Source organism: Somniosus microcephalus, chromosome 23 (assembly GCF_052327205.1).
Source record: "Somniosus microcephalus isolate GS21.2 chromosome 23, FLI_Smic_1.0, whole genome shotgun sequence".
Taxonomy (NCBI): domain Eukaryota; kingdom Metazoa; phylum Chordata; class Chondrichthyes; order Squaliformes; family Somniosidae; genus Somniosus; species Somniosus microcephalus.
Window position 1 is genome coordinate 15,289,664 of NC_141009.1, and position 20,045 is coordinate 15,309,708.

General features: G+C 49.7%; 1 protein-coding gene across 1 annotated transcript in view; it reads right to left on the reverse strand.

The window, feature by feature from the left end:
* The window catches only part of LOC147101676 (hemicentin-1-like), a 395,279-nt gene that overhangs the window by 137,253 nt on the left and 237,981 nt on the right, over positions 1 to 20,045 (reverse strand). Inside the window, exons 50-54 of the mRNA XM_085965457.1 lie at positions 18,546 to 18,659; positions 17,016 to 17,161; positions 12,548 to 12,698; positions 10,494 to 10,709; positions 7,240 to 7,353 (exon numbers count right to left, since the gene is read on the reverse strand). Coding sequence (XP_085821583.1) covers positions 7,240 to 7,353; positions 10,494 to 10,709; positions 12,548 to 12,698; positions 17,016 to 17,161; positions 18,546 to 18,659 — 741 coding nt within the window. The remainder of the gene's footprint in view (positions 1 to 7,239; positions 7,354 to 10,493; positions 10,710 to 12,547; positions 12,699 to 17,015; positions 17,162 to 18,545; positions 18,660 to 20,045) is intronic.

Consider the following 20,045-nt stretch of genomic DNA (forward strand, 5'->3'; position numbering starts at 1 on the left):
GGCGCAGCAGCGGCGGCGGTGATGCAGTATCCGATGTTAATGCTGGTGTCTGCGTGGTCGGCGAAGGCTCGTGGGGTTCCGGCATGCCGTCTACCTGGGCTGGATTTGGGGGGGTGGGGGGTAATGGTGGTGTCTCAGGGGTGCCCGAGGGTGCAAGGTCTCGTAAGGAGACTGTGTCCTCCCGCCCGTCTGGGTATGCCACATAGGCGTACTGGGGGTTGGCGTGCAGGAGGTCCACCCTCTCGACCAGGGGGTCCGTTTTATGGGCCCTCACGTGCTTTCGCAGCAAGACGGGCCCCGGAGAAGTCAGCCATGTTGGTAGCGAGGTTCCCGTAGTCGACTTCCTGGGGAAAACAAACATTCGTTCATGGGGGGTGGCGTTAATGGCCGTGCAAAGCAGTGACCGGATGGAATGCAGCGCTGCCGGGAGGACTTCCTGCCAGCGAGAGGTTGGCAGGCCCTTAGACTTTAAGGCTAAGAGAACGGCCTTCCAGACAGTCGCGTTCTCTCTTTCCACCTGGCCGTTCCCTCGGGGGTTGTAGCTGGTGGTCCTGCTTGCAGCAATGCCTCTCGCTAGTAGGAACTGGCGAAGTTCCTCGCTCATGAAGGATGAGCCCCGGTCGCTATGTATATAGTTCGGGAACCCGAACAAGGCAAAGAGGTCGTTCAGGCATTTGATGACCGTGGTACTGGTCATGTCTGGGCAGGGGAAGGCAAAGGGGAAACGGGAGTACTCATCAATGATGTTGAGGAAGTACACATTACGGTCAGAGGACGGGAGGGGCCCCTTAAAATCGATGCTCAAGTGCTCGAAGGGGCGGGTGGCCTTGATCAGGCTTGCTCTGTCCGGCCTAAAGAAATGCGGTTTGCATTCGGCACAGGTTTGGCAGTTCCTGATCATGGTCCTGACCTCCTCGATGGAGTAGGGCAGGTTGCGGGCCTTAATGAAGTGGTAAAGTCTGGTGACCCCGGGGTGGCAGAGGTCGTTGTGGAGGGTCTGCAGTCTATCAATTTGCGCGTTGGCGCATGTACTTCGTGATAGAGCATCTGGGGGTTCGTTCAGTTTACCCGGCCGGTACAAGATATCATAATCATAGGTGGAGAGCTCGATTCTCCACCTCAAGATCTTGTCGTTCTTGATTTTGCCCCTCAGCTTGTTATTAAACATAAAAGCGACCGAATGCTGGTCGGTGAGGAGGGTAAATCGTTTGCCTGCCAGGTAATGCCTCCAGCGTCTTACTGCCTCCACGATCGCCTGGGCCTCCTTCTCGACCGAAGAGTGTCGGATCTCAGGGCCCTGGAGGGTCCTTGAGAAGAAGGCCACAGGTCTCCCCGCCTGGTTAAGGGTAGCTGCTAGGGCGAAGTCGGATGCATCGCTCTCCACTTGGAAAGGGATGGACTCATCCACCGCGTGCATTGTGGCCTTAGCAATGTCTCCCTTTATGAGGGAGAAGGCTGCGCACGCTTCTGCCGTCAGGGGGAAGGAGGTTGACTTCATGAGGGGTCTGGCTTTGTCCGCATAATTCGGCACCCATTGGGCATAGTAGGCGAAGAGCCCCAGGGTTCTCTTCAGCGCCTTTGGACAGTGGGGGAGGGGAAGCTCCATGAGGGGGCGCATTCTTTCGGGGTCGGGGCCGATGACTCCGTTCTCTACTACGCAGCCGAGGATGGCGAGACGCGAGGTGTTAAACACGCATTTCTCCTTATTGTAAGTGAGGTTCAGCCGTTCGGCCGTACGGAGGAATTTCTCCAGATTAACATCGCGGTCCTGCCGGTCGCGGCCGCAGATGGTGATGTTATCTAGATAAGGGAATGTGGCCTGCAGCCCGTTCTGGTCAACCATCCGGTCCATCTCCCTTTGGAAGACCGAAACCCCGTTGGTGACGCCGAAGGGAACCCTAAGGAAGTGGTAGAGGCGGCCATTCGCCTCGAAGGCGGTATACTGGCGGTCCTCTGGGAGGATAGGGAGTTGGTGATAGGCCGACTTAAGGTCGATGGTGGAGAATACCCGGTACTGTGCAATCTGATTGACCATATCAGATATGCGGGGAAGGGGGTATGCGTCCAGCTGGGTGTACCGGTTTATGGTTTGGCTGTAGTTGATGACCAGGCGGTTTTTATTGCCGGTCTTAACGACTACGACCTGGGCACGCCAGGGGCTGTTGCTCCTCTCGATGATGCCCTCCTTCAGGAGACGCTGCACCTCAGAGCTAATAAAAGCTCTGTCCCCGGCGCTGTACCGCCTGCTCTTGGTGGCGACGGGTTTACAGTCGCGGGTGAGGTTAGCGAACAGGGAGGGGGGCGGGACCTTGAGGGTGGATAGGCCGCAGGTGGTACGCGGTGGGCGGTTTAAAGGCTGCTGGTTGTCGACTGTGAGTGGAGGGAGGGGTCCACCGTATGCCAAAGTGACACTTTGAAGGTGGGATTGGAAGTCCAGCCCTAGTAGGACGGCAGCGCAGAGTTGGGGCAGGACGAGGAGTTTAAAATTTTTATACTCCGTGCCCCTAACCGACAGGGTCACAGCACAGTAGCCGCTGATGTCTGCAGAATGGGACCTCGACGCCATCGAGATCCGGTTGCGCATTGGCCGGACAGTGAGGGAGTAGTGGCTCACCGTGTCTGGATGGATGAAACTCTCCGTGCTTCCGCTGTCGAACAGGCAGGTCGTGGCGTGGCCGTTTACTTTGATGTCCATCATGGACTTGGACAGGTGATGCGGGCGAGCTTGGTCCAGTGTGACGGAGGCTAGTGTATGGCTGAGCGAGCTGCTGTAGTCTGCGGGTGAGGCGGTGGTCGGGTCTGGAGACAAGGTGGCGGTCGAGTGTGGTGGGCAAAATGGCGGCGCCCACGACGTTGAATAAAATGGCGGAGAAGATGGCCGCCCCCACAATTCACATGAGGCATTGCTGGCGTCGGTGGCCTTGATCAAAGATGGCCGCCCCCACGACTCACACGAGGGGATACTGGCATCTGTGGCCTTGATGAAAGATGACCGCCCCCACAACTCGCATGAGGCACTGCTGGCGTCTGTGGCTCTCCCCCTGCAGGCCTTCGCGAAGTGGCCTTTCTTGTGGCAATCAGAGCAAGTCGCGTTTCTTGCAGGGCAGCGCGTCCTCGGGTGTTTCGCCTGGCCACAGAAGAAGCAGCCGGCGGCCCGATCGCGGGGCTCCGATGTCGCAGCCGGTACTGGGGGTGGCGGTCCCGATCGGTTCTGGGATGCCGACGCTGAGGTAGGTCCCAGAGGCGGCGGTGCGAGGGGTATTGCGGCCGGGGTCGGGCCGGAGTCCCAGGGTCGCGCAGCACAGTACCTGGAGTACGCCTCGAGGTCCCGATGGGCCACTTCCAGAGAGCGAGCGAGGGCTGCAGTTGTATTCAGGTCGAGGTCCTTTGATTCGAGCAGTCTTTGCCGTGAGTAGTCGGACCGAAGGCCTTTCACGAAGGCATCGCGGATATTCCCTTCAGTATTTTCTGCAGCCGTTACAGCTTTAAAGTCACAGTCCCTGCCGAGTGTTTGTAGCGCCCGTAAAAATTAATCTACAGACTCTCCTGGCTGTTGCGAGCGGGATCTTAGGAGATGTCTGGCATACATAGAGTTTACCGGGCTCCGGTACTGCTCTTTCAGCAGGTTGAGGGCGTCCTCGTATGTAGTAAGGTCCTGGATGAATGCAAATACTTTAGGGCTCACTTGGGCGGTCAGAACTCTTAGTTTGGATCCCGGAGGCACGCCGGATTCTCCCAGGTAGGATTCGAAACAGCTCAGCCAGTGTTTGAAGTCGAGGGCTGAGTTCGCTGCCTGTGGGTTTAGATCCAGGTACGGCGGTCGGAGGGCTCGCAGCCAGGCCGGCTGCTGTGGCTGTTGTAGCTGGCCGTTTGGCTGGTCGTTTTGCTGCTCCGATCCACTCATTTCAAAATTTAGCCAATAAAATTGATATACCTATCAATTCCTCCAATGAAAAGCGACGAGTTAAGATAGTAACTATAGGTTTTTATTGGCTAAATAACAGAGCCCACCCTCGTGGGCGATCGGGTCCAACAAGGAGGAATACCAGCCAGTCGACCACCTTTATACCTGGGCAAGCAGGCGGAGCCATGGGCGGAGTCAGCTGTGGTCAGCCCAGGTATAACAGCGTGACAAGAGGTGACCTTGTGTAGTGACACAACAGTGTAAACCGTGATAACCATAGTGTAACGATATAAACAGTGATAACCATAGTGTAACGATAGTGAACGATAAAAGTGGTTTACCACAAAGTCAAACTCTCTTATTTAGTGGCGATCTACTTTAACCGCTACATTGGTGACCCCACGACGTGAGTACGGGAGCTCATCAATTCCAACGCTACAATTGGTGAACCCGTATCCGTGAACGATTTTCACGGTAGCAACGCGCGCCTGAACCTCATCTTCACTCAAGACGACCAACGCACAACCGACAAACAACCACGGAACAGCAACCGCCTAACACCGATTCCACCAAAAGCGACCCCGTCCTTGCGAACGTCTTCGCAACGGAAGCGCAGCTTGGAGGTGAGCCCGTTTTTCACGAACGATTTCACAAAGGTAGAGCACGACCAACGGCAACCTTCATCCACCAGCGCTACAATTGGTGGGTTTGTGAACGTCTTTCACAAACGAAGCACGCTATGGAAGCATCAGCCGTTCTGCTGTCGCTACCGCAATCCAGGGAGCCACGGTCTCCCTCGTGCTTTATGCAGGTAGAAGCCCTGTTCGCCGAGAACATCGATGCGGCACAGACCACGCACGTGCTCACGGTCTCCGTATTCGACTCTTCTACCGCCACACGGATCGTCCGCCTCTACATCCAAAGCAACAGCAAGTATACATCTCTCCAAGCGCGGGGTACAGCATGTTCGGGCCCACAAGATCGGAGCGCGCCCCGTGGGGATACCACGAGGACTCACCCCCGCAAAACACGAGGACGCACTCCTCGCGCACGAGGACCCATCCCTCGCGAACCACGAGAACCCATCCCTCGTGAACACCGATGACTCCTTCTCCGCCAACGACGCACCAGCCCTTCAGCCTGCTGGTTGTGTTACCTACTACACGATTCGGCGTGAACAAAAAGCATGCCGCCCTCCCGGCTGTTTTCTCCTAAATTTACAACAGTTACAAGTGTTGCCGCCCTCCAGGCAGAGTTAACCCCTCCTGAAAGCAACAACAACCTGGACCGTTGCCGCCCTTTCTCCAGTTTTCCCTTTAACAAACGCAAACGTCGACTGAAGCTGCACACATCGAGGACGGGTCCAACGGGCATCCTGCGGCCGCGATCAGCCACGTGAAAGTTGCTAGCCTCACCGATCACTGATCAACGCAGCAACTCTTCACCCTCCGTTGTGTTCACGTCGTAGCACTATGGCACGCACCGTTCCGTGCGTTCCAGCCTCCTGAAGGTTTCGCTCACCAGCCAACGGAGACATCGCCCGCGTCCGCCCAACCTGCCCGTCACTCTGACAAGGCCTGCTGTTTCGCACGTCTCCACGGTCCTTCGCCTGGCGGATACGTTTTATTCGCCACGACGCGTGTAAGGATCCGCTCACGAGCAGCATCTTCATACCTCGCCTACCAAGTCGAGACAGCACGACCGCCGTGACCACCAGCTCGTCAGACCATCTCATCCTTGGACTTTCGTTAAAGCGAATTCTGGGGGGGCCTATGTGGCGGTACCACTGGTTGTCCCTTACATTGAGACACATAATTCCCTTTAACTTACCTAACTGTATGTACTTAACTTACTTATGTATGTATAATAATAACTTACCTGTTGGGGCTGTTGCCCCTTTAACTTACCTGTTGGGCCGTTGCCCCTTTAAGAGGCGACCTAACGCGCTGTCATGCATCATGTGACACATGCGCGCCGGCCGCCGGCCCGACTCGGTCTTCCAAGACGGCCGCCGGCACAGCCCGGCCTACCGCAACTTCGGCCGCATCGGCCAGCCGACGGGAGCGACGCGATCTCCCGCTCCCGCGGCAAGCACCGGCACAGCCTGGCTTCGCGACCTCGGCCTCAACGGCCAGCCTCCATACCGGGGAGATGCACCGAAGCAACGGCGCAGGTCACGGGACCGCCTAAGCGCACGCGAACGTGCTGACATCACGACGCGGTCACGTGACGCCCAAAGCGCGGGAACACACAGCAGAGCGTGATGACGTCATCACGCTCTCCACAGGACTGCGAACTCTTTCCTCGTGGAGTCCCCGCTGGGACAAGACCTATACCACGGTGCTCCTACAGTCAGCCATCTTACCTGCCATCTTACCTGATGTAATTAGTCTGTTCCTGTAAATAAACAACTTGTTAATAGTTCATCGAAGTCAAACTCTCTTATTTAGTGGCGATCTACTTTAACCGCTACAAAAGGATACTTCCGTCTGTCATTCCGTCTGTCTGTATTGAATAAACTCGAAAGTTATGGAGCGTACCTACACGTGTGTTACATCAAAAGAAAGCTTACGATTCCAGAACCGTCATAAGCATATTTACTTTTCGGTCGGACTAAAATTGTTCGCGCGTTATGCGAAAAACCTTCAAAATTAAACTCATTATCTGCTAATTAGCATTGATTGACTGACGTCAAGGTCGACCAATCCTGTGCCGTCACGATTGACCAATCCTACAGTTCAGTTGCCTGATGGTTGGCCAATCGCTGCGTCTGTGGGCGGGACTAATCGTTTTCATCTCAGGGATCTGGCAGCCATTGCCTCAAGCTAAAAACCCCATTTACTTCCAGCTCAAAATCTGCTAATCCAGCTTCGAAAAAGTTAGTATCTCTTTTAAAAATAACATAAGATTTACCAAAAACATTTTATAAGTACTTTCACTTTCATCTTTCAAGGTATTAAAAGGTAGAAATGTTGCCCGGCAGCAGATTGAGAGAGGGACACAGAGACAGGGCCCAAAAGCCTGGGACTCGATTTAAAATGTTGCCCGGCAGCAGATTCACAGAGGGACACAGAGAGGCCCCAAAGCCTGGGACTCGATTTAAACCGCCCGGCCCAAAACAGCCCTGGCAAAGCCGAGCTCCCCCAGCTAGTATTTCATAAGTCCTTTCTACATGAATAGCACGATTTATGTCACAGCGATAGTAGTCTAAGGCGATACACCTGGAGGCTCCACTCAAACATCTGCACAAACAACAGTCCTCACTCAATTCAACCACAGGTTTACAAGGACAATGTCCTTCAGCATCTCCCAACCCTTGCCGTTTGGTTACTCACTCAGGACCACAAGCTCATAGTGGAGTTGGTCCTCTCCAACCTCATTGACCGCTTGGCACGTATATCTCCCGGCATCGCCAGCCCGCACCCTGGGGATCTGCAGGATATGGCTTCCTGTTAAGGGGTCAAAGTTCACATTTTGGTTAACTTTATTTGAGAAGTTCTTTTCAAAGAATATATCATTAATGACAAAGAAGGAACTGTGGGAACGATCTTCCTGAAGAAGGGTTGGGGGTGGGGGGGGAGGGAGAACTCCTAGTGGCTCCTCACAAGCTTCTGGAGTCTTAGGTTTCACAAGCTCAGCTTTGCCAAGGACAAAATGTTGAAGATCAATTATTGTGTTAACATTTCCGACTAATGTTTCTCCCCCTTGGTAAATCCAGTATTTGGCCTAGAAACTCGACTGGATATCGAAATCAAGCGAAGCCTGGGTCTTCTGCTGCCGTTCACACTGACTATCCATTGTACTCTGCCAATAGGAGCTCCTCATTGGCCATTCTCACTTCTGATTCCACGTTGCAGGATCCATTCAACAGTTACCTTTTTAAAAGTGTTAGGCAAACCTCATTTAACCCTAATTTTCGACCCTCCTTGCTTGACGGTGCTGACCTATGCTGTGGTTATGGTGCCACAGGTGCTAAAATGACCCTTCATCGTGTGTGAGGCTAGACGGTGAGTGTCAGCAGGCTATTCGACCGTGGTGCAGCCCAATCCTATTCGCTCCCAACATTCTGCCCCCGCACATTCCAGCAGGAACCACCGTGTAGCGATCCGGACCGAGAACCCTGGCTGATTTTTTGCCTCGCTGATGGCAGGGTCACTAAGTTCAACTCCGATCCTCCCCCCTAATGCTGGACCCGAGATTAGCTAACTCAGTACAGAGCGAACCTTTGGCCTTCCAGGCCTGCATGGCCGACACTGGGGCCCAGTGCATTTACCAGTAGAGCTCTCTGATGGTCGGTGAACAGCGGGACATCCTAATGCAAAACGCACATCACGTCATTGTGATGCGTCAAGACCGTGATGACTCTTGCAGATGATGAAAAGAAAGTAAGACTTGCATTTATATAGCGCCTTTCACGACCACTGGATGTCTCGAAGCCCTTTACGGCCAATGAAGTACTTTTGAAGTGTAGTCTCTGTTGTAATATGGGAAACGCAGCAGCCAATTTGCGCACAGCAAGCTCCCACAAACAGCAATGTGATAATGACCAAATAATCTGTTTTAGTGATGTTGATTGAGGGATAAATATTGGCCCCAGGACACCGGGGATAACTCCCCTGCTCTTCTTCGAAATAGTGGCCGTGGGATCTTTAACATCCACCTGAGAGAGCAGTTTGGTTTGGTTTGGTTTAACGTCTCATCCGAAAGACGGCACCTCCGACAGTGCAGCACTCCCTCAGCACTGCACTGGAGTGTCAGCCTAGCTTTATGTGCTTTTTCCTGTTATTCTTCCACCTTGCAAGAAAGACAGTCTCTCTTTATAACTCTTTTTTATAATTCCCATCAATGTTGTTGTTAGGATTCGGGCTTTTTAAAAACACCATTATTCCTTCAGCAGTTGTATCAGGTTCCCCTTGAGCGACACTTGCCCCGAGGGAGCCTTAAGTTGCATAGCCCAAGGCTAACTAGTATCCTGTTTCGCAGTAACTCTGTGCATTGGAATTCATGTAGGATCCTCACTACATGTCCTGTCAATCCAATCCAGAAGGCGGAAATGATCACACTCAGGTTTGGACTGATACAAGGTAAAATGCCTACAAATGAATAATTTACAATACCAAAGACATAGTTTGTACAGCACAAATAAGAATTTACAATCCGGAATGACGGTTTAAAGAGCCCCTTATTCTCCCAGCTCCTTCTGTTAAACTCCTGAAATGAGTCAGTCTCTTGTCCTAATGCATAAGCCACATGCTTACGGAGCTCTTGCGTGTGTGTGTGTGCAGCCCAGGAGATCCATGTAGAACTGCTGAAGACTCAATGGTTCCCTGGTTTTATGCATTCAATTCCTCTGAAGGAGGAAGATAAACTGAACTTTAATAGTCTTAACAGCTTAATACACAATAGGATGAGCGTGTATTCCCCCACCCGCAGTTTTGCTGCCTACGAGCTCGTCTATTTCACCAGCTGACGATAACGCAGCCTCTCAATATTTCACGGAGATGAAACTGCAATACGACAATTGATGAGCGTGGAAGCAATTGGGTTCTCCTGGCTGCCCAGCAGAAGTCAGCGCGTCCAAGGAGCCATTTCAGATTTCAGCACGGCAGGTGATATCCATCATTTTTAATAAAGTTTTGCAATGACATAGGCTTAAAACTTAACGAGACAAAAATTCAATTTTTGTCAAACAGCATGAAATCGAACATTTGCCCAACTTTTTGTTCCGAGTGTCAGTGTCGAGCAATTCCAGGTCAATGTATAATACGGGTTAGGCACAGAATAAAACCCCCTCTGCTCACCCCAATGAGATGCCTTAACCCTAATTACAGAAGAACGCCCCCATACTGCATCAGTGTGCCACTGCCCGCACCTCCTGTCCCTGTGGGCTCCCGGACTGAAAGTTAAGGGGAGATGTTCCCTTTGGCACTCCCAGGAAATTCCCGAGCCACAGACCGTGAAATTCCCATCCATTTTGCGCAGGAGGGACACAATTTCCCAACAAGCACAGGGACCACTGGAGCAGAAAATCTTCCCTTTAGTCCCGAACTTTTGCGGTGTTAACCCACTCCCACTAGGAACTTCATTGAAACTTTCCAAACTTATTTCATTTGGGCTTCTTGCAGCCAGTAGAAAGCGGAGGGATTTATCCGATCAGCCTGAGCTAGATTTCAAGTTCCAACGAAAGGTCATCGACCTGAAACGTTAACTCTGTTTCTCTCTTCACAGATGCTGCCCTGACCTGCTGAGTATCTCCAGCATTTTCTGTTTTTATTTTAGATTTCAAACAAGCTCCTAGCAGTGAAGGGACAGTGCTTTAAATTTTAACCCAGCTCCACTCAAATTATGTACCAGACCGTAGCTTCTTAAAGGGGCTTTGCCACCCTGCTGAAGTGCTTTCGAATGTTTGGGGCAATGTTTACACCCAGAATGTACAATAACAATTTTTGTGTTGCAACTATGTTATTTACGTACATACGAAATGGAATCGCACTGTAATGCAAAATGGCATGTGGTTTTCGCTCTGTAAAATGGAGACAGTCTACCAAAGTGCACAAGGGAACCTCACTAAAAGAGGCCTAGAACCTACCTGGTAGAACCAGGACATCATCTGTGGCAGAGAGAGCTTTCCCATCCTTGTACCAGGAGAGCTGGGGTGGTGGTATGGCATTCGTCTCGCAGTAAAGAGAAACTGGGTTATTCACAATCACTTCCCGATGCTCCACTATCTCCTCGACTTCATCCTCCCGGGAGACCACCTCCCAGGCAGCGTTCACACCATACAGCTTCTGGAAGATTGGAGGCACTGCCGTGTGTGCCGGGAGGAAAAGGATTATAACATAATCAATCTAAAGTATCGTATACAGTTCCACTCACCTAATCAAAAGAAGTAAGAAAAAACTTGCCTTTCGCAACTTCAGGACGTCCCAAAGCACTTTACAGCAAGTGAAGTACTTTTTTAAGTGTACGTCACTGTTGTAATGTATGAAACCCGGCAGCCAATTTGCGCACAGCAAGCTCCCACAAACAGCAGTGAGATCATTAGTAGATTAAATCAGATTATCTGCTCATTATCTCATTGCTGTGTGGGACCTTGTTGTGGATGTTGGTTGAGGGATAAATATTGGCCAGGGCACCGGGAAAACTCCCCTGCCCTTTCTTCAAAATAATGCACCCAAGAGGACAGATGGGGCCTCATCCAAAGACGGCATGTCCTCGACAATGCAGCGCTCCCTCAATGCTGCACTGGGAGTGTCAGCCTAGATTTTGTGCTCAAGTCTCTGGAGTGGAACTTGAACCCACGACCTTCTAACTCAGAGGTGAGGGTGCTGCCACAGAGCCACCTCTGATACCAGAATACTACTACAGTATCCTTGAGAGGGTACATAGAGGAGCAGGTATGATGACTCTAGTTTCAGGGATGTAAGTTCTGCAGAAAGCTTAAGGAGGTTGGTCTTGTGTTCTTGAGGAAGAGGTGACTTTCAGGTGATAATTAAAGTCTTCAAGTTTACGTAGGGGATTGGCGAAACTGATCTTGGCAAATTGCTCAAACGTAAGTTAGAAGTTAGTATTAAGGAGGAAAGTCAGATCATCATCCCAAGGGTAATTCGTGCGTGGGATAAATGACCAGGGAAACCGCGGAATCCAGAGAGTTTAATGGGTTCAAGAGGCAACCAGATGGGTCACTGGAAAGAGAAATGATTGAGGGATAGGGCAAGAAGACAGGTAGGTGGGATTGAGATCAATCAAAAAAGAACTGACTTGTTGGGCCAAATGGCCTTTTCCAGTTCCTAAAGATTCCTGTAGGGCAGCAGTTGCCCTCTGTTCTACACCCTCCCTAAGAGTGACATGGCTAAGATTGGGAATGTGTGCCTTTGGTGATTTGAGATGCAAACACACTTGCCAGGCAGCAGTGTCCCATCCTGGGGTTCAGATGACATGGGTAAACTGCTTGAGCCTTGTTCTCATAGTTTATGGCATGTTCGGAATCCCTTTGATGCATTACTTACTTGGAACACAGTCCAAGCCATATGGCTTCCTGTATCAAACCTGAAACTGTACACAGAGGTACAGGCAAACTGGGACTGTGCTTAAGGGTACAGGAAAACTGGGACTGTGCTTAAGGGTACAGGCAAACTGGGACTGTGCTTAAGGGTACAGGCAAACTGGGACTGTGCTTAAGGGTACAGGCAAACTGGGACTGTGCTTAAGGGTACAGGCAAACTGGGACTGTGCTTAAGGGTACAGGCAAACTGGGACTGTGCTTAAGGGTACAGGCAAACTGGGACTGTGCTTAAGGGTACAGGCAAACTGGGACCGTGCTTAAGGGTACAGGCAAACTGGGACTGTGCTTAAGGGTACAGGCAAACTGGGACTGTGCCTAACGGTACAGGCAAACTGGGACTGTGCTTAAGGGTACAGGCAAACTGGGACTGTGCTTAAGGGTACAGGCAAACTGGGGCTGTGCTTAAGGGTACAGGCAAACTGGAAGTGTGCATAAGGATACAGGGAAAATGGAACTGTGCATAAGGGTACAGGCAAACTGGAACTGTACTGAGAAGCAGCAAATTGGCACAGCACAAACGACTCCAAGGAAACCTGACAGTATTCACACTAGCTGTTATCATTAGAATGATTACTGACCTTGAATGTTGACATGAAAATCCTTCTCATCTTCCCCTGCAACGTTTGTGGCCACACAGGTGTAACGGCCTGTGTCCGACACCCTCGTGTGTTTGATTTGGAGAACATGTCCTTCATCAAGAATCTGCAGATGCTCAGTTTCTGCCAACAGCTGGAATGAGAGGGAATGGTTGCAGTTTAATGGCTACAAAGTGACCTTCTGATCTATGTGCTCCGTTACCTTCCTCTGCATGGCTGGATCTCTTGGGTAAATTCACTGATTCTGCGCTTGGAGTGGGGAGACACAGTGGAGGGCAACATGGACTGGAATAGAGTTTTACAACAGAGCAGCCCAAGATCCCTGACCCAAGGTCTCTCTGAGTGCAGCTACCCCATGGAGTACGGGGATCGGTGAATTTACCTTCTGCCTACCTTCATACATGATGTGGAGATGCCGGTGTTGGACTGGGGTGGACAAATGTAGGAAGTCACACAACACCAGGTTATAGTCCAACAGCTTTATTTGAAATCACAAGTTTTCGGAGCGCTGCTCCTTCGTCAGCAGCGCTCCGAAAACTTGTGATTTCAAATAAAGCTGTTGGACTATAACCTGGTGTTGTGTGACTTCCTACATTTACCTTCATACAGTTGTTGGTGCTTACATGCACGTATGCCTGGAAGTTCGACGGGGGATGGGGGATGGATATAGTTCTCCTGGACAACTGCAGTAACATCCGCGGAACCCCTGGAACGACGCATAAACGGCTGAAAACCGTTTTTCCGGGTTTCTGTCAATGTTTCGGCAAGAGATCAGGAGAACCACGTGGAATGATTTGACTTTAGACGAGAGGGAGTGGGGTCCAAATCTGCAGATACTAAAATAGGAGGCACAGCAATTCATTGAGGCCCAGAGCAAGCTGCAAGGGAATGTTGATAAGATGGTAGAAATGGGCAAAACAAGTGGCAAATGGAATTCAAGTCGGTACATGTGAGGGGGTACAATTTGGTTTAAAAATGTAATATTTAAGCAATGAGTTGGCATTTATATAGCGCCTCTCACAACCTCAAGATGTCTCAAAGCACTTAACAGCCAATGAAGCACTTCTGAAATGTAATCACTGGAGATATTTTGAATGGGGAGAGCAGGGTGATGGGGGACAGCAGAGAGATTTGGGGGTTCAGATTCACAAGACATTAAAAGTAGCACTTCCAGTGGATAAGGTCATAAAAGAAGCTACTTGAATACTGGGTTTTTGGCAAGAGGTATAGAATATAAGGTTGAGATGTAATGGTGAATCTATATAAAACCTTGGTGAGACCACAATTGGAGCAGTGTGTGCAGTTACTGGCTCCACACTAGGGGAACGATGTTGAGACAATAGCAAGGGTACCATGCAGATTCATGAAGATTCCACCTGGCATGAAGAGCTACAAATACAACCAAAGACTTGAAAAATTTCTGCTGTTTTCATTAGAACAGAGGAGATTAAGGGGCAATTTGAGCGAGGGACTTAAAGTTATGAAGGGACGGGACAGAGTAGATAGAAACAGGCCATTTCCAGTGGTTGAGGGGGGTCGAGAACAAGGGGACATAAATGTAAGACTAAAAGTAAGAAAATTTGGACAGAGAGCAGCGGAAACTTTTATACAGAGCGATGTGAGACTGTGGAATGCACTATGGGAATTAGAGATTGAAGTAGAGTCTATGTCAACATTTAAGAATGGGTTAGACAGATGGTTGAAGGAAAGGGGAATGGATGGATATGGGAACAGGGTGGGCCCATGGGATTAGCAGTACTGCTCATGTGAAGGACAAGCACCAACACGGACTGGTTGGGCCAAACGGATTCTTTCCGTGTTATAATTTCTATGTGGTTCTAGGGACATGCTCTATTCCCATATCTACATGGAAGTAGGACTAGTTATATTTGCGCCGTCTTGTACTTTCTACACTTCTGCATATAAAGGAAAGGCCCAAATTTAACAATGGGCCCCTGGATCAAGACTAAGACATTTGCCAAATTACAATGGGACTGGACAAGCGAATGCCAACGCTAACATGTGTTGTGCTGCCACATGGAGGAAGCTTCCTACAGTTGACTTTTTACAAGCCGCCTCCAACAAGCACTGCGTGTAAAAGATACAGTGAGAGCATTAGTTTCTCCTGCCTGGGCCAGAGGGATTTACTAGGGGCCAGTCACTGGTTCAGATTCCCAGTGGGCTCAGAAGCCTTGATCCTTGATTGAACCCAGATGTTCTGTTCCTTGGGCTTTAACGATCTTTGTTTTATTTCAACAGAACATGCTGGCATACGATGGGATGAGAGCCTCTTCTCGCCACCGCCTGCCAGGATCATTTGGGAAATGAGTGCGGACAGTCTCGCGTTCAGCCCCATTCCCTGTGGACACGGGTACGCAGCACTTTATTTGGGGAATACAGTAAACTCTTTCGTATCTGGCACCTACGGGACCGGGATGGTGCCGGTTGATTAAAAATTCCGGATAACGGAGAGGTATATCTACCGAGGCAATTTATATATCGGCCGACCTCAGGCCAGAAGGTGGTAATTCTGTGGGGGTGTTCCGAACTCAGGAGGGGAGGTGGGACATGGAGTGGCAATGGCCCAAGCTGGTTTTGTAAAAGCCGAAGGAGCAGAACCTGCTTATTCTGGCCCCACAAATATACAGTCAAACTTCCCTTTGGGTTCCTCTTTGGCTGGACGGCCAGCTGATACTGTGCGGGGAAGATTGCAGCGCCCACAGCGACGGCGGGAACAAGTGGTAAGTCATTCCCCACCATTTTCGGGACACTACTGCCCCGTTCCTTCTGGGGCGGAAGCCTCAAAACCTACTCCTGAATTTTGCCGGTTATTAAAGAATTCCGGATGATTAAGCGCCGTTTAAACAAGAGTTTACTGTAACATAGAAACATAGAAGATAGGAGCAGGAGTAGGCCATTCGGCCCCTCGAGCCTGCTCCGCCATTTAATGAGATCATGGCTGATCATCCAAATTCAGTATCCTGTCCCTGCCTTCTCTCCATATCCCTTGATCCCTTTAGCCTTAAGAAATATATCTAACTCCTTCTTGAATATATTTAATGAATTGGCCTCAACTGCCTTCTGTGGTAGAGAATTCCACAGGTTCACCACTCTCTGGGTGAAGAAATTCCTCCTCATCCCTGTCCTAAATGGCTTACCCCTTATCCTTAGACTGTGACCCCTGGTTCTGGACTTCCCCGCCATCGGGAACATCCTTCCTGCATCTAATCTGTCTAGTCCTGTTAGAATTTTATAAGTTTCAATGAGATCCCCTCTCATTCTTCTAAACTCCAGCGAATATAAGCCCAATCGACTCAATCTCTCCTCATACGTCATTCCTGCCATCCCAGGTATCAGCCTGGTGAATCTTCGCTGCACTCCCTCCATGGCAAGAACATCCTTCCTCAGATAAGGCGACCAAAACTGCACACAGTACTCAAGGTGTGGTCCTTGCTCCTGTACTCGAATCTAGTAATTGGCAATCTCAGTCAGGGAGGCGACGAGGATGGTTGGTGTGGGATGTGGAATCTCAAACTGGTGCTGCAGAGGGCACTCTTTTGAGTTTGGGGCTGAGGCACGTTGTTGGGGCAGAGTAGAGGCAGCTTTCCTATGTGTCTGGCCCATGTTAGACCGAAGTGGAAGTGATTAATGCTGTAACTGGGTGCTTGAAACTGGGAAATATTCCATTCCCCAACACTAACACCCTCATCTGGTGAACACAAAGGTTTACCACAGAATTAAAAAAAATAGAAAGTATCCACAGAATGAGCTAATTATTTCTATTTCAAACACCATCCCCCGCCACCCCCCACACACAGATATGCACATTGTCATTAATCTTACCATTCATGTAGAAATGACTCATGAGATAACACTGGGCGGCCAGTTGGTGGCACCGTCCAAGGAAAGTATAAATACCCGGGCGTGGGCCCAGCTTGCTCAGGACATTTTTGTAACCAGGAACTAGTGATGTAACTAGAACTCATGGTTGTGAAACAGTTGATTAAAGCCTTGTTTTATACTCAAACCAAGTGCTTAGTAGTTTTCTTACGTCAATCATATTGTACATACAGTACTTCACAGTTGATCACACCCAATTGAACCCTGGGCATGAGCAACTATGGAGAATGTACAACTCCTGGCTGCCATATCATCCTTCATAGATATGCTCAATGGGAGCAAAGCTTACACACAGGTTGCAGAAATCTTGCAAGATCTACACCAGTGCACCCGCTGCCCTCGAAGAGTTCACAAGCTCTTGGAGCCGGGCTCGAGAGGATTCTGTTGCAAGTCTTACTCGATGATTAATACAGGGATTTTGGTAAGTAAGGCTGGTTCTTCACAGGTAACTTTTTGTTGCTCACCGTAAGGGATAAAAACTAGCGAGAGAAGAAAATGAATACCAAACACGGATAAGATTTCTCCAGTTATGGCGACTCATTACTGTTACCTGGCCATCCTTATACCAACGGAGAGCGGGAGCCGGTGCCGCCCACGACTCGCACATCAGCGTCAGTGTGGTGTTCACCTTGGTCTTCACCTGAATCGCACGGAAACCTCCCGCTGTCTGATCATCCTTTACAATCAGTGGAGGAACTGATGTGAAAGAATTTTTAAAAAAAGTTAGCTACCTTGTTGAGCGTTATAGGTATTGAACCAAAGATAAGATTTTGGGTTTTTTTTTGGTTATCTGGCTGGTACTATCTGCTCCTGGCTCGCTGAGTTCCCATTCTAAGGCATGTCTAAGTAGGGTTGCAAACTCCCTGGGATTGTCCTGGGAATCTCCAGGAATTAAAGACTTACCTCCACCAGGGCGCTGCCGCGAACAACCCAGGAGAAAAATCAGAGGGCCAGTAAAACATTATTTTTTTTCTTTGAACATTTTTGTTTAATACTTATAAAAATATTGGACGTGGGGAACTTAGGCTGTTGGCTGACGGTGATGAATCATCCAATCGTTTAATGGCGAGTCTATTCAATTTCCGATTGGCGCAGGAAGGTGCCGCCCCAGGAGAATGGATATGTCTGGCGACCAACGGCGGGAGTGTGGGGGCAGGGCAGTTGGAGGCAGGAGGTTATGTGGTGAAACCTGCAGGGATATGGACTATGGGAATTAGAGACTGAAGTACAGTCTATGTCAACATTTAAGAATGGGTTAGACAAATGGTTGAAGGAAAGGGGAATGGATGGATATGGGAACAAGGTGGGCACATGGGATTAGCAGTACTGCTCATGTGAAGGACAAACACCAACACAGACTGGTTGGGCCGAACGGATTCTTTCCGTGAAACCTCCAGGGATATGGCCAACCAGAGTTGGCAACCCGACGTCTAAGCCAGGTGTCCATCCACAGGAAGGGAACGAAAAATCAAGAGATCTCCAGCTGCTCCTTCACACCTCCTAGTAGCTGTATCACATCAGCAGTGGCAGAGGGCTGGTAGCAGGTCATCTGTCGGCCATCTTGAATGAGGGGGATTACACAAAGGGGAGCCTTACCCTTACTAGCGAGCCCCTGATCTTGGGTCATCTGATTCAGACTACAGGCAAGAAAAACCTCCAGAGAGGGGTGAAAAATCAAATCAACAGTGCCCATTTCTGATAGCGTTACAGACTGGGGAGAGCAAAGACTTGAGAGAAGCCGTGATCTGGGAGTGGTGCATTTCATAATGGGATATGAATTATTATTTTTAAAATGGCGATTAAAATTGAAGAAAAAGTAACAAGGACATAACTGTATATGGGCCTGGCTTTCTTTTTATAGTGTGAAGATGAGAGCACAAGTAGGCTGAACTAAGCAAAGCCTATCTACCTCTTATCGTCCACCTCTGCTGGTTCGTCCCCTTTTATTCACACACCCCTCAGTTCCTGCTCAACCACAACTTGACCCAGTTTCCCTTTTGGATGCTTCAAGTATTTGTGCGTCACTTTGTCCTGTATCTGAATCAGAGGGTTTTGTGTTGTTAGCATAGAAGGCACTTACTGAAGACTTTCAGCTCGTAATCCTTCACAGCTTCCCCAGCTATATTCGTCACAACACAGCTGTAGCGCCCAGCGTCTTCCTCCTGTACGTTCAGAATCTGTAGCCCCCGACCTCCTGAAAACGTAAGGGTATAGTGTTGCCGAATAAAGTAGATACGTGAAATCCTCGGGTTGGTAACACCATCACATCCCCACTTCATTCAAATTAAATTGGCTGCCACATTTCCCAACAGTGACTACACTTCAAAAGTACTTCATTGATTGCGAAGCGCTTTGGTTCGTTCTGAGGTCGTGAAAGGCGCTATATAAATGCGAGTTCTTTCTGTATGGGTAACGCTGTACCAGTAACCATAATGTTAATACCCACTGTCCTCATTTCTTCCACAAGTGGTCCCTCTAAAAAGCAAGATGACACAAACTCCTGTTATTCTGGCTTGATCCACAGGTGGCGCTGTAACCGCTCCTAGCCTGTTGCAACAAACACAACTAAAAGACATTCCACGGGCGATTTCCTGGGCCAGCGGCCTGTACTGAATTGCCTGAGCACCGCGAATATTTGAAAATCTGGCGGTTTTCCCTTTCTTTCCGAACTGCCCAATTTCCCGATACCCAGGTGATCCAGTGGCCCTAGCTGCATTGCTGGGAAAATCTCCACTACCGTTTCCTCCAATTAACCATCAGCAATCTAAAAACATTCTTGTCTTCATTGTTCAGAGAAAGTGATACAATTCTGTACATCTGCTCAGTAAAAAAGAAAGACTTACCTTTATACAGCGCCTTTCACGACCACCAGACGTCTCAAAGCGCTTTACAGCCAATGAAGTACTTTTGAAGTGTAGTCATTGTTGTAATATGGGAAACACGGCAGCCAATTTGCGCACAGCAAGCTCCCAGAAACAGCAATGTGATAATGACCATTGCTATGTTGGTTGAAGGATAAATATTGGCCAGGACACCAGGGATAACTCCCCTGCTCTTTTTCAAAATAGTGCCATGGGATCTTTTACGTCCACCTGAGAGAGCAGACAGAGCTTCAATTTAACGTCTCATCCGAAAGCTGGCACCTCCGACAGTGCAGCACTCCCTCAGCACTGCACTGGAGTGTCAGCCTAGCTTTTTGTGCTGAAGTCTCTGGAGTGGGACTTGAACCCACAACCTCTGACTCAGAGGAGAGAGTGCTGCCCACTGAGCCACAGCTGACACTGTGTAACTCAATGACCGGGCAAGGGGCTTCTTGGGTCTAATGGGGAGGGGTTGTGTGAAAAGGCGCTCATTGAGGCAAGTTCTTGTGAGACTTAAGTGGTGGGAGGAATGGTGTGGCCACAGAAGAAGGCCCCCTCCCCCCCAATACCTCCTGGTGCTTTCCCAGCTGCAGGTATGGCTTCACACCTTTTTCCAACCATATTAAAATTCCTGTTAGATCTCAGTTTCAGTTCTGATGAAGGGTACACACCCAAAACTTTATAACCTGTTTTTTTCTCTTTACAGTTGTTGGCTGGCC